The sequence below is a fragment of the Anopheles arabiensis genome, chromosome 2, assembly GCF_016920715.1.
Source record: "Anopheles arabiensis isolate DONGOLA chromosome 2, AaraD3, whole genome shotgun sequence".
Taxonomy (NCBI): Eukaryota; Metazoa; Arthropoda; class Insecta; order Diptera; family Culicidae; genus Anopheles; species Anopheles arabiensis.
This window is the reverse complement of record NC_053517.1, coordinates 53,800,400-53,812,456: the sequence shown is the minus strand read 5'-3', so window position 1 is coordinate 53,812,456 and position 12,057 is coordinate 53,800,400. Positions and strand designations below refer to the sequence as shown.

Here is a 12,057-nt window from a genome sequence, read left to right as displayed (position 1 = left end):
CATCTGGAAGTAGGTTACGAAGAAAACACCAGTCCGTGCAGAATTGCCCGTAATGAGTTTGGACTAGGGCCGGTCGGTCGGTGGTAAATAGCTGTGATAATTGCGATCCGTTGATCCGAGGCAAGATTTGTCGGCATTCTGGTTACTGTTCTTCGGGTCGATGTTTACGCTATGCTTGGGTTTGTGAAAGAAACTATTTTTTGCCTCATTGCCGGAAACAACCCGAAGAACTCCTCTGTCTCTGATAATCGACCATCGCGTGGGCAAGAGATAACGCTGCATCATCACGGGCTGGTTTACACGGTTATCACGAAGCGATGGAAAGAGTATGAAAGTAACATTCTTTAGTTTCCACTCTATTGTCGGTGCAGTAACAGCGACAACTCACCGTAGTGTTCAGTTGGGTAGACTAAATTCCGCAAGCATGCTGCCTAAATCAAGCTACTTTTTAATATTTATACTGTTAATCATATTTTTTGCGGGTAAGTGTCGCTAAAAGCCATACAGCTGCATACTGTGATTATGAGTGAGTTTTTAACGAGAGTGTTCGATCTATCAGGACTGCTTCCAAACAAACGCAGACCGATCCTTTACAATCGGCTCACGTTTAACTACACCGAAGAAAGTTCTTCCTGGTATTGTGACGATGTGTTCTTCAACGTGCTGAAAAAGCACATCAATACTTACGGCGATTCAGAGATCACCAAAGAGCACAGCTTCTGGCAGGAGTTGAGCTCTGCCGAACCGGCCAACATCAGCTTCCATCTGTTTACGCGACAAAACCCTACCATCAGCCAGCGATTAGTGCCGACGGTGCAGTCGGTCGAGAGTTCCTTCTTCAACGACTCGCGCCCAACGCGGGTGATCGTGCATGGATTCTGCAACTGCCAGCATTCGGATTTTTGCCAAAGCGTGAAAGATGCGCTGCTGTATGCGAACGACGTTAACATAATCTCGATCGACTGGAGTGACACGGCGGGACTGTTGGACTACATTCTGCTTAGATTGCGGCTAGATCAGGTTGCAGCATCATTGGCCGGCTTTGTCGACTTTCTGCACAACACTACCAACCTTGATCTAAGTCAGCTGCATCTGGTAGGTCACAGCCTTGGAGCGCACCTAGCCGGGCTGAGCGGGAAACGAGTCACTAGCGGGCGGGTAGGCGCTATCATTGGACTTGATCCCGCTGGACCCCTTTTCTCTAGCCGGGACCCCAAGAGTCGTTTGGATGGCACGGATGCAGCGTACGTGGAAGTGATCCACACGAACGGCGGTACACTGGGGATGTACGATCCGATCGGTACAGCTGATTTTTACCCGAATGGTGGCAAACACCAGCCCGGTTGTCTGCCGTGGATATTCGGAAGTAAGCGAGCGAACATCGGCTGTGAGTGTCCACTTAAAAAGTAACTGCTTTTTGTTTGTGTTTCAGTGTCCTGTTCACATGGCCGCGCCTGGGAGCTGTATGCCGAGTCCGTTTACACACCGGTCGGGTTTAAAGCGGTACCGTGCGATACCGTGAAGCAAATCGAAGGGAGCGTATGCCGGATCGATCTTCCAACGGTGGATATGGGAGGCGAGCCCGTGAACAAAACAAAATCCGGCCTGTTTGTCCTATCGACCAACAGTCGTTTCCCGTACGCAAGGGGATGAAATAAAAAAGAAACGACCTTAAGAAGATGATTTTTGTTCTGGGCTGTCCTGTCCTGTGCCATTCGAACTTTTCGGGGACTTTATTTGAGTTATTGTGATGGCTCTCACTACAGCTTAGTTGAAAGAGAGGCTGGACTGCTAGCTACACAACGAAAAGCTTTTAAAAAAGGGAATTTAATTTAGATCTTGTGTTGTGAACTGCCCAACTGAACATGCGCGCATGATCGTTAATGTTTTTTTTCCAGCCCCACCGTACTCCAAGTGTCACACAAATTGAAATGTATGTTTTTAATTGCTCTGCGAGGTTCTTTTTTGTCCCGAAGAACGAAATTGGCCAAGAATCGCGATCATGCACGACCGGTCACGCACCCCACGCGCCGCAACGGTCGCTTTGAAACATTTCAACGAAAATTCAAACTTTGCGGCGTTTTTTGAATTTCGTCGCTGATGCGGAACGGACCGTTACCTTGAAATATTTCATGTCGTTCAAAACCGATTGATGCCGCCAAATCTGAAGACGCCTTGCTGCTCGCTTCGGTGCTTGAAAAGAATTAGAAATTAGATAACTTTTTTCAATACACACACACACACACACACACACACAATGCATGAAAATTAAAAAAATTAAAAAAATGTGAAATATTTCTATATGTGAAATATTTCGAAAAGGCTGCATTTCAAATTTCGCATCTGGCATCACTGCCTCCAGAAACCGTCACGAAAACTGTCAGCGCTGGGGGCCCGACGACGCCACGGTGTGCCCACAGAAGCTGTCATTCCGCAACAAAACTTTTGCCAGAAACTCAACAAAGCTCGGAAGGTGTAAATTTCTTCGTGGAAAAGTGCATTTAACCCGCTGCATTTCGCGTAAAACGGGCCCCGGACCCTTGGTGCAGCCGTGGGCGATGCTTTTGTGGCCGTGAAGCATGCAGCAAACCGTGTGCAACGTTTCCCATGATTGCGGGTCGTAGTTGGTGGTAGAAGATGCCTGACGTCACGCACAGGTCGACGACGACGGCTATGCTGTTCCTTGGTAGGTGTGTATCGCTGCGTGCCATCGTGCGTGTTTGCTTACCTTCGGGCCATAATTTGCGGCAGGTGCACTCTCTCCTGTCCGACAACGGCATGACGCGGATCGAAATGGCCCGAAATGCAGCGACAGCAAAACATTTGTTGTTCTGGCTGCAGTGCCGTTCTTATTCTTCTTCTTTGTGTTCTTTGCCGTCTGTGTTGAGCTGTCACTCCTGCGCCTGCACGACGGCAATCATGGTGGACGCTAAAAAATATCGATAAATAAAGAAGCGCTCCGCCCGCAAACACGGGCTGGGCCATTCACTACCAGTGCATACGAAGCAAAAGAAAACAACAAAAGTGCCACTGCAACGCTCTTCGCTGCCCTTCGCTGCAGAATCATTTAATCAGAATGATTTTCACGTTGTTACAAGCCACTGCCCCCACTACCGCTACCCAGTGCAAAAGTTGAATTTCCTGTTCTAGTGCAGTGCAAATAAAATGCTCAGCCACCGCCACAGTATTCGTTCATTGCTCTCCTCCACCGTGGTGCAGCATCCCTGGGCAGGTTATCAACAGTTTGACACCCATCGGGGAACTGCATCGCCATTGGCCCCGCAGAAGAGTCACCTACCACTGCCCGTTTCACAGCGGCTGGGTCCGCCCGTAGACGTGACACCGTTTATCTTGCCTGCTGTCTGGCCGATACCGGCACCGTTAGCTTCCGCGGCTGTTTCTCAGCTAGGGCGCTTCCTACGGTACCGATTAGCATTCCGGTTTTGAATATCCCGCGACGGAGTGCGTCTCTGGAATGGACCATAAACACCCTTTGATCAGCGTCTAGTGCACGGGTCTTTAGCTAGTTAATCGCTGCCCTAATGGGATGATGAGGAAACCGGATGATCCACTTGTGTGCTTCCACAATGCATCAATGACCGCTTTCTATGTTAATTTTTCGTAGCACTGCGTTTTGTGCACCAAGTGTCTCTGTAGAACGGATTTCGAAAACCAGTTTTCTAACAATTAACTGTATTTTTTCCCTTCTCATTTCAGACATGTGCTTCGTAAACACTGCGCCTAGAGCGATCAACTGCCGGCAAACAGTGCAATAAGTGCATTTACTCGAGCATACAGCATTTTCGCGAAGAAAAACAGGACATCAGTCGAAACAGGAAGAACTTTTATTGCCCGCTAAGGAGCAGATCAAATCGTAGTGAATAAGTGTGTGTGTGTCCTTTAGAGCAGGGCATAGTCACGTGACTACGGTACGAAACCTGGGATGAACATGGACGATAAAAACTCGACCGGAAGTGGGGGAGGAGGCGGAAGCAGTAGCACTGGGGGTGGAAGTGGCGGTGGCGGTGGTGAAACGAAAGTGATCTATCACATCGATGATGAAACGACACCGTACCTAGTGAAGATACCGCTACCTGCGCCGCAGGTGACGCTGAAGGACTTTAAGCTGGTTCTGAACAAGCAAAACATCAACTACAAATACTTTTTCAAATCGATGGACGCGGACTTTGGTGTAGTGAAGGAGGAAATTGCGGACGATGCAACAATACTGCCCTGCTTCAATGGGAAGGTCGTGTCGTGGCTGGTGACGGCCGACGGTTCCAACCAGTCCGACTGTTCCGAGCTGCAGCCGACGGAGATGATCGATGGGCGGCCAACGCTGGCCCAGCTGCGCAGCATGAACAAACCCACGATGAACAACATGATGAATATGCCGATGAATCCGCTCACCTACCAGTCGGCTTCGGTCGTGTCGAGTGATCTCGACTCGACCAGTCTGTTCGAAACGGAGAGCGAAATTACGCTCGATCGTGATATGACGGAGTGCAGCAGCGTGCAGCGGTTGCAGGTGCGCAAGAAGCCGCAGCGACGCAAAAAGCGCGCTCCGTCCATGTCACGCACCTCGTCCTACAGCTCGATTACCGATTCGACCATGTCGCTCAATATCATCACAGTGCAGATCAACATGGATACGGTGAACTTCCTGGGCATCTCCATCGTGGGGCAGTCGAACCGGGGCGGCGATGGTGGCATCTACGTGGGCAGCATCATGAAGGGCGGTGCGGTCGCACTCGATGGACGAATCGAGCCGGGAGACATGATCCTGCAGGTGAACGATGTCAACTTTGAGAACATGACCAACGACGAAGCGGTTCGGGTGTTGCGCGAGGTCGTGCAGAAGCCCGGCCCGATCAAACTAGTGGTGGCCAAATGCTGGGATCCAAACCCGAAGGGATACTTTACGATCCCGCGCACCGAACCGGTTCGGCCGATCGATCCGGGCGCGTGGGTGGCACATACGGCAGCGCTGCGCTCGCAGGACACGATCAACACCGATCTGCCGGAATCGGTGCTTGAGCGCCTGCACGCCGATATGGACATGAAGGATATTGTACGTGCAATGACAAAGCCCGACAGTGGGCTCGAGATTCGTGACCGGATGTGGCTCAAGATCACCATTCCGAATGCGTTTATCGGCGCGGACGTTGTCAACTGGATACTGGAACACGTGGACGGTATCGGAGACCGCAGGGAGGCCCGCAAGTACGTCTCGCTAATGCTGAGGCGCGGCTACATCAAGCACACCGTCAACAAGCTAACGTTCTCGGAGCAGTGCTACTACGTCGTCGGCAATGGCATCCGCCAGGACATCTCGAACATGTCGCTCGAGGACACGGAAAGCATGCTGAGCGACATCGCGCCACTGCCCAATCCGCCGATCTACATGACGTACTCTGGCAACTACAACCCGTCTCACGGCTACCAACCGATCCAGTACGGATGCACCGGGGAGCGGCATCCGTCGTCCGGGTCGAGCAGCTCCGACATTCTTACCAGCAAGGACACGTCGGCCTCGCAGAGCGACCTGGCAGCCGTCATACAGCAGACCAACCAGATGACGATCGCAAACGCATCGAACAAATCGTCCGGATCATCGAACCGCGGTAATGAGCAAGACATTTCAGGTACTTCATTTTTTCGGTCCATTTCCATCCCCCATTCCACGTGCCCCCTTTGACACTGTTCCTTTACAGTTGGGTCGGAGTGCCAAACACACTACACTGTTATTGCGTGGTGGCTTAAAAACATCAAAGCAAAGTAGACATTTATCTTTTAAACTGTGCTTTTCTTTGATATCTGATAACTGTAATTACTTCTCAGTCTGTTAGCTTGTTGACCGAAGGGATGATTTTAGCTGTACCTTGTACCAGTATGTTGTGGGTTCTAGTATATTTCCGCTTTCTCGTTTTATTGTTTTGGTTCTGTTTCAAAATGAGTTTTCTTTCGTTTTCATTGCTCTTCAGCTACACTTCGTTTTGGTGAAGGAAACAGCAGCGGAGGTAGAGTCATATGTTTCGTTCCTACACTATACAATAACATTAGGTTTAGGATATTGTGTGTGTTTCTTCTCTTTTTCTATTACTATTTCTAACAATAACTCGAATGCTGTTGAAGAACAACCAATATTCGACATACTAAAGTTTCTCAAAATACGTTTACTAATACACAGTTTCCCGCATGTTTTCGATACATTACCAAGGTTTTTACAGTGTTTCAAACTAGTTTTATTCTAAATTATCTATTCTGTCTAATTATTTCTTCTTATTTTTGTCTTCTGTTATCGTCAAATCGTTATCGTTGGAGTCATATTTCATTGGGTGGTATTTTCGAGAGGAAATTCTGTGTAGAATCTATTTCTGTAATCTGAAAATGCCCTAATTCCCCACCTAAACCGATTGAATAATCAAAGTCCTATCTGCTTAGGTTCGATATGCATTTTTCACTACATTCATCCTGCACCCTGCATCGTTTTTAAACTGACTTTCCGGGCTCCCTTACCCACACCATCAGCCAGCATTACACGAATTTTCTTTGTTAATTTTTTACTTTCAGTTTTGAGCTATTTATGATTTGCTTTCATTTCGATTCTTTTTCAAATAATTTAACAAACGCGAAACAAAACGAAAAACAAACGGAACACACGTATGTCCCACCACCACCACCACCATCACCACCAAACACCACCAACACCACTACCACCGTCTTCACCACCAACAAAAAACAACACAACTTTCAACGATAATAATGAACCAATTTTCATCATTTACTACCGAACCACCCCACAAACAAACAAACACCCAAAAACAAAACCCGCACCGAATGTAAAATACGGACTTGTAAACGTTTTGCCAAAACGAAATGCATTTAAAATTAATATTGTTGCGGGTGTGTGTGTTACTACGAACAACGACTGCCACCACCTACCTGTGTCCTACCTTGCCTGGCCTCGGCTCAACGCGGCGCCGCTCATCCTTATTTTACAAACGATTATCCCGAACCTGAACCAACCTCGTTTTCTCGTTTTACCATCACATTGTTATCCATATACCGTTTGGTGGTGTGCCATTTCGTTTGGCGTGGTGGCAACATTGCATGGCATTGCAGACTTTAAGACAACGAGATTAGGCAGCGGAGGCATCGGCGGCAAGCTGATCAGCACGAAGGACGACGAGGGGTACGAGGACAGCATCTACTTCCAGCATCAGCCGATGCAGCCCACTTTGCAGCAGCAACAGCATCAACTTCAGCATCAGCAATCGTTCGGTCGAAACGGTAGTGGCCGAAAGGAATCGGGACACATATATAACAATCAGTAGGGCATATATAGAGCAGCAGCAGTGATGAGAGCGGTCGTGCTTGTGTGTGGGTGAGAAGTGGGAGGGGGGGGGGGGTGGTAGGTGTTTGTTTACGGCAAGATATGGTCCTTCTGCCGATTGCTTGGCTTCCGGTGTGAAGTATAAGCCAAAAATGCCAGAACTGCGCACATTCAGATATATACACATACACATTATGCCACAAGAGTGCGGGGAGGGATTTTAGGGCAGAAAACACCGTACTCCCCCACCCGTTTAGAGTAAAATGAGAGAAGCCGTGGGAAGAACATTGTATGGGGGCCCGCGACGGACGGCGACATTCGTCGACCGGTTGCGCGGGTGTGTACGGCAAGCACTCACTATATTCAAACTATTGGAAAAGCAGGGAAAAACACTGAGCATAAGTTAGCAAACAGAGGAAAATTCGCTAAACTAACTCTGGGACATAAGCGCTAGCCGTACACGTGTGTGGCGGCGGCTTGGCATCGTAGTGAAAGTTAAGGAAAGTTGTATGCCAAGGTGTGCGAAAAATGCACGGCTGTCGGCAGGAGACGATGTCCTCATAAAACGTGGACGAGAGATTGCAAATATGCACAGCGACAAGGAACGGAACATTGACAATGTTCATAACGGGAAGCAGGGATTGGATACAAGCTACCACACTAGAGCATTTTTGTAGGGACACCTTCTTTGCTTACCTATTTGTTTTACGTATCGCTTTTAACACATAGTTGTTTTGCTTTTTTCTTCGTTTATTTTGGCTAATAACGAAACTGCGACAAAAGCGGCGTGGAATGAGATTGTTCTTTATAACATGTTCGTCGTTTTGCGCCATCCTTCAGTTTGCTTCAGTTTTCCTGTAGTTAGGGACTTATTCTTTGCTACATTTGTTACAAAGTTTATTTGGTCGGTCGCTTTGTGTTTTCCTGCTTTATCTATCTTCATTGAGATTTTTTATCGTTGTATGTAACGCCTTTTTACACCACAAAAACGACAATTTTACGTTCGCTTCCGAAACCATTGTAAATGTGTTTATTATTACGATTATTATTAATTATATTATATTATGATTATTTTGCAAAACATCAATTATTTTAGAAGGCAAAAATATATATACATATTTTACAAAACGGAAAACGTTAGAGTATTTATACCGGAACTGATGCTAAGCTATATATTGGGAGTCTTAATGGCGGGAATTTAATCTTAAACAAAGGCGTAAAAAATGATACATACAGTTAGTATGAGTGAAACATGAAACAGATACACGCAAAACAAACTATAAGTTTAAGCAAATTATACGAACGGGACGGGAGGAGCAGAACCTATAAAGGAAACCTAAAACTGAATACACAATTTACGATTAGATTGAACCAACTCACTTGTAAACGTGAACCGTGAATATAGCCGAGAAGATTGTTCGGTGCGCTGCAATGGAATCGGAAAAAAGTAGTCAGTATGTGTCAGTAATTGGTGTGAACAATCGATGTACGTACACCCGCACGATGCATTCGACGGGCACAGTCATATTTGGTTCTGTGAAATCGTTCTGCGTTCTCGATACAAGCCGCCAACATTTGCATTTATATGTTTATCAAGAGTGCCCGGCCAAAAAAAAACGAAGGCAGGGGGGCGAAGTAGCAATTGCGAAAACAAATGTGGCCAAAAGAAATTTCTACATACGTAACTCCACGTGCCCATCGTTTGGTGCGTTTTGCGTGATGAATGTGCCCGCCTCGGGACGCAATTTGGAATGCATCTAGAGCGTGATGCCAGAGTGGTTACGTGTAAAGGTTAACCGACGAAAATCCGATGATATACGAATTTATTGTACGGCGAGGTATCGTAGCAAGAAGTCAACAAAGAACTAACACAAAATGTGACCATAGGGCAAAACTTACTATGTGGAAACCCGATGTGTGAATCATTGGGTTTCGATGGAGATGTGGTAACGCGCGCATGGGTTGACAAAGGAATGAAAATGCGAATGGTCCTAAGTAGAGAGAGAGATGTGCATGGGTGTAAACGTGAATGCCGGATGATGCAGGAAGATTAATGCAAAATAATAAAATGCATGAAATACTTGAACTTGTAAATCTACAGCTGATGTCGTTCAGTAGCGTGTGTGTATATCCGAAAGCATGCTAGTGTCTCTGCCATATGTCCAGGCTGGTGGTAAGTGTGGCACAGTGCAACACAACTGCATCAAATGTGCAGTTTGAGCATGATTTTCGATTTTTGAGGGCAGGAATCTAACTTACTTAACTTGAATTTTGAATTTATTGCTACTGTACATTGATGGTTCAGCTACTATGTAACAGATGACGCTAGCATCGCAAAGTTCCTCAAACGACGCAACGAACAAAACAAATCTCCCATCCTACAAAACATTAAAATTAGTAAAAGAAGCCTATGGGCTATGGTTTTCGGTTTCTTGTACTCTTTTTCACCAAATGATTCTGTTTCTGATGGCAAAGAGGACAAAATTGTCTTCTGTTGTCGATAAAATAAGACGTATGAATTTCGTTATTTGGGAAGCAGTCGGTCTATGGTGTGTTTGACAGCTGTCGAGATCGTATTCCGCTTCGGTTACGTTTTTTAGAAATTCAAATAAGTGTTGCTAATACTTCTTTCACGCTTACATACGGAGAAGATGATTTTAGTCTGTTTTATTGGAAAACCCCAAAAACGGAACACGAAAACGTACGCAATTGCAGCATCCGACAAAGTTTGGCACTGTCATTGTTACGACACGTGAGCCAACCTGGTGCACGTTTGTCAGTGGACCATGGTAAAGTGCCGTTTTGTTTGTGTTGTGTGCGCATGTGTGCGTGTGTGAGAATTTGTTGGGTTGTCGCAAGGACGAAACAGCTCGCTCGCCCGATTTTCCGAAATTGTGGTGCAACGGAGCATCCGGAGTGTCCGCGGCCGGTCGTAAACGGCGCCGGAAGTGTCCGGCGATCGTACGGTGTCGGAGTACGATCATCCCAAGCGCAAGTGAACAGTTAAAGTGGAAAACAAATTTTCTTCTGACCCGTATAAGGGGCGCATCCCGCAAGAAGCCCTCTGCGGTGCGCCAGAGCGAGAGCGTGTGTGGTGCTCTTTGTGTGCCGTGTCTCGTTCGCTCTTGCGCACGCGCACGCCCAGAGTGTGGATGTGTGTGTGTGTGCTGTTCGAAGCCGAGCGGGGAAAACTTGCATCGAAGCACAGTGTAGAGTGCGCGTGTGTGTGTGTATGCGTGATTGGTTGAAGTGTGTGTTTTGTGCCGTCGCGGGAGGCTGCGGGCAGCGTGGCCACCTCCCGCATCTCATCCGCTGCTTTGATTGTGCGCTGCGGTTGTCGCTGTGTGTGTCATGGCGCGTCTCGTATCATTCGCGTACGCTGGCAAGAAGATGGTCCAGGGCGGTCGGTGCGATCAGAAGGGAGGTGATATAAAATAAACATCTCCATTGACGCGAAGTGACAACGCGCGGTGGCTGCTGCGTTGGTGTGCCGCGGCCAAGAAAGGTGCAAGAAGTATGCCGAAACAAAAGTCAGACCTCCTCTATCCATGGTGGTGACATCGGAAGTGAGTGGTTAAGAAAGCAAGGGAAAGAGGTACTAACCGCGGAAAAGTGTCATTTCCGCGGATAGAGAAAAAGAGTTGCGAGAAAGAGAGCAGTGAGCGCAACCCCGAAGTGGTGGTACAAATTTCAGACCGACGAATAATCGTCGCTTGCTACAATCAAAGCCAAACGCCTCAAAAGGTTCGAAGGAAGGTGATTTAACTGGTCCCTCGCGGTGCGTATCGGGCACAAGGGAGGTACATCGAACGCATCGAGCAGATTTTGGTTTCGGTGGAAAAAGTGTTTGCAATCCGTCTCGAATACAGCTTCACCGTCGTGTGGTCAAATCGCGACTCGCAGTTGCGTGCGGGGCGTGCGGGGTGCATATGTGCATCCGGTTGTGCAGCGTCAAAGTGAGCGCTGTTGTGGTGAAAGAGTGAAAGAAAACAAAACGGGCATGGCAATTGCCAATGCTCGACAAATCTGAATCCGTTTCTAAGTGAGTGCGTCGGGGCTTGGTCGAGGCAACAGCTCGGTCTTGGAGTGTGGTGCAAGGGCCCTAAATTCTCGTACCACGTTCTTTTTTCGGCACTTTCCCAGCCAATTGTTGCTGTTTACTGAGTGCGTTGTTGCGCCTGTGTTCGTGTGAGTGTGCATGTGTGTAGGGGCGTGTGTTGCAGCACACGCGGCTTCTTGTTGTTTCTTGTGTGATTTTACCCCTTTTTTCGAATCCGTCATCATTCCCCGACCTGCCAGCTCGAGGTGCGGTGAAAACGAAGGGAGTTGGGCCTCTCTCTTGCCACAAATCATCATTTCGACAACCCGCAACTCGACAACCGCGCGAGAAAGATGGCGCCATATCATGGAATGTAATCTGTTGGTTCCGCGGCTTAAACGAATCATACGCTTAGCACCGGGCGCGTTGAAAACGGATTAATTCTACTTAGCCCTTCGTGTACACACACTCTCTTCTTCGTACGAAGGTAAGCCAAACATGAACCACTCTGACTGATTTGCATGTATCTTTTAGTACTCGTTTGTGTTGTTACTTTTTATTTTTCGTATTCTGGGAGGTTTTGTCGCATAGATTAGAGTAAAAACGTTTAGAGAGATATAGGTGCGGTTTTGCCTCTTTCCTGGCAAGCTACAGACTGACATTCCAATCAACATGCTCAGCT

At 47.5% G+C, this 12,057-nt stretch overlaps 3 protein-coding genes across 11 annotated transcripts in view; all 3 read left to right on the top strand.

Moving 5' to 3' along the window:
• The first annotated feature begins 280 nt into the window (after nt 1–280).
• Nucleotides 281–1,678, top strand: LOC120894701 (phospholipase A1 VesT1.02-like). Its single transcript, XM_040297456.1, has 3 exons — nt 281–482; nt 560–1,366; nt 1,433–1,678. Exons 1-3 carry the CDS (start codon nt 329–331, stop codon nt 1,651–1,653), a joined length of 1,182 nt encoding a protein of 393 aa, XP_040153390.1. The 5' UTR covers nt 281–328; the 3' UTR covers nt 1,654–1,678.
• A 745-nt stretch (nt 1,679–2,423) lies between these two features.
• Nucleotides 2,424–9,434, top strand: LOC120893871 (segment polarity protein dishevelled). 9 transcript variants are annotated; one of them, XM_040296028.1, is made up of 4 exons: nt 2,424–2,686; nt 3,718–5,645; nt 5,985–6,020; nt 7,126–9,434. In XM_040296028.1, the coding sequence occupies exons 2-4, from the start codon at nt 3,944–3,946 to the stop codon at nt 7,335–7,337; spliced, it is 1,950 nt and encodes a 649-aa protein (XP_040151962.1). In that variant the 5' UTR covers nt 2,424–2,686; nt 3,718–3,943; the 3' UTR covers nt 7,338–9,434. The 9 variants fall into 9 exon arrangements, with proteins under 9 accessions (XP_040151962.1, XP_040151963.1, XP_040151961.1 ...); XM_040296029.1 differs by having other exon boundaries at nt 2,424–2,690; nt 3,718–5,624; XM_040296027.1 differs by having other exon boundaries at nt 2,424–2,690.
• A 729-nt stretch (nt 9,435–10,163) lies between these two features.
• Nucleotides 10,164–12,057, top strand: part of LOC120897713 — a 152,815-nt gene continuing 150,921 nt past the window's right edge. The window contains 1 exon segment of the mRNA XM_040302766.1: nt 10,164–11,862. The gene's annotated coding sequence lies outside the window, so the exon portion shown is untranslated.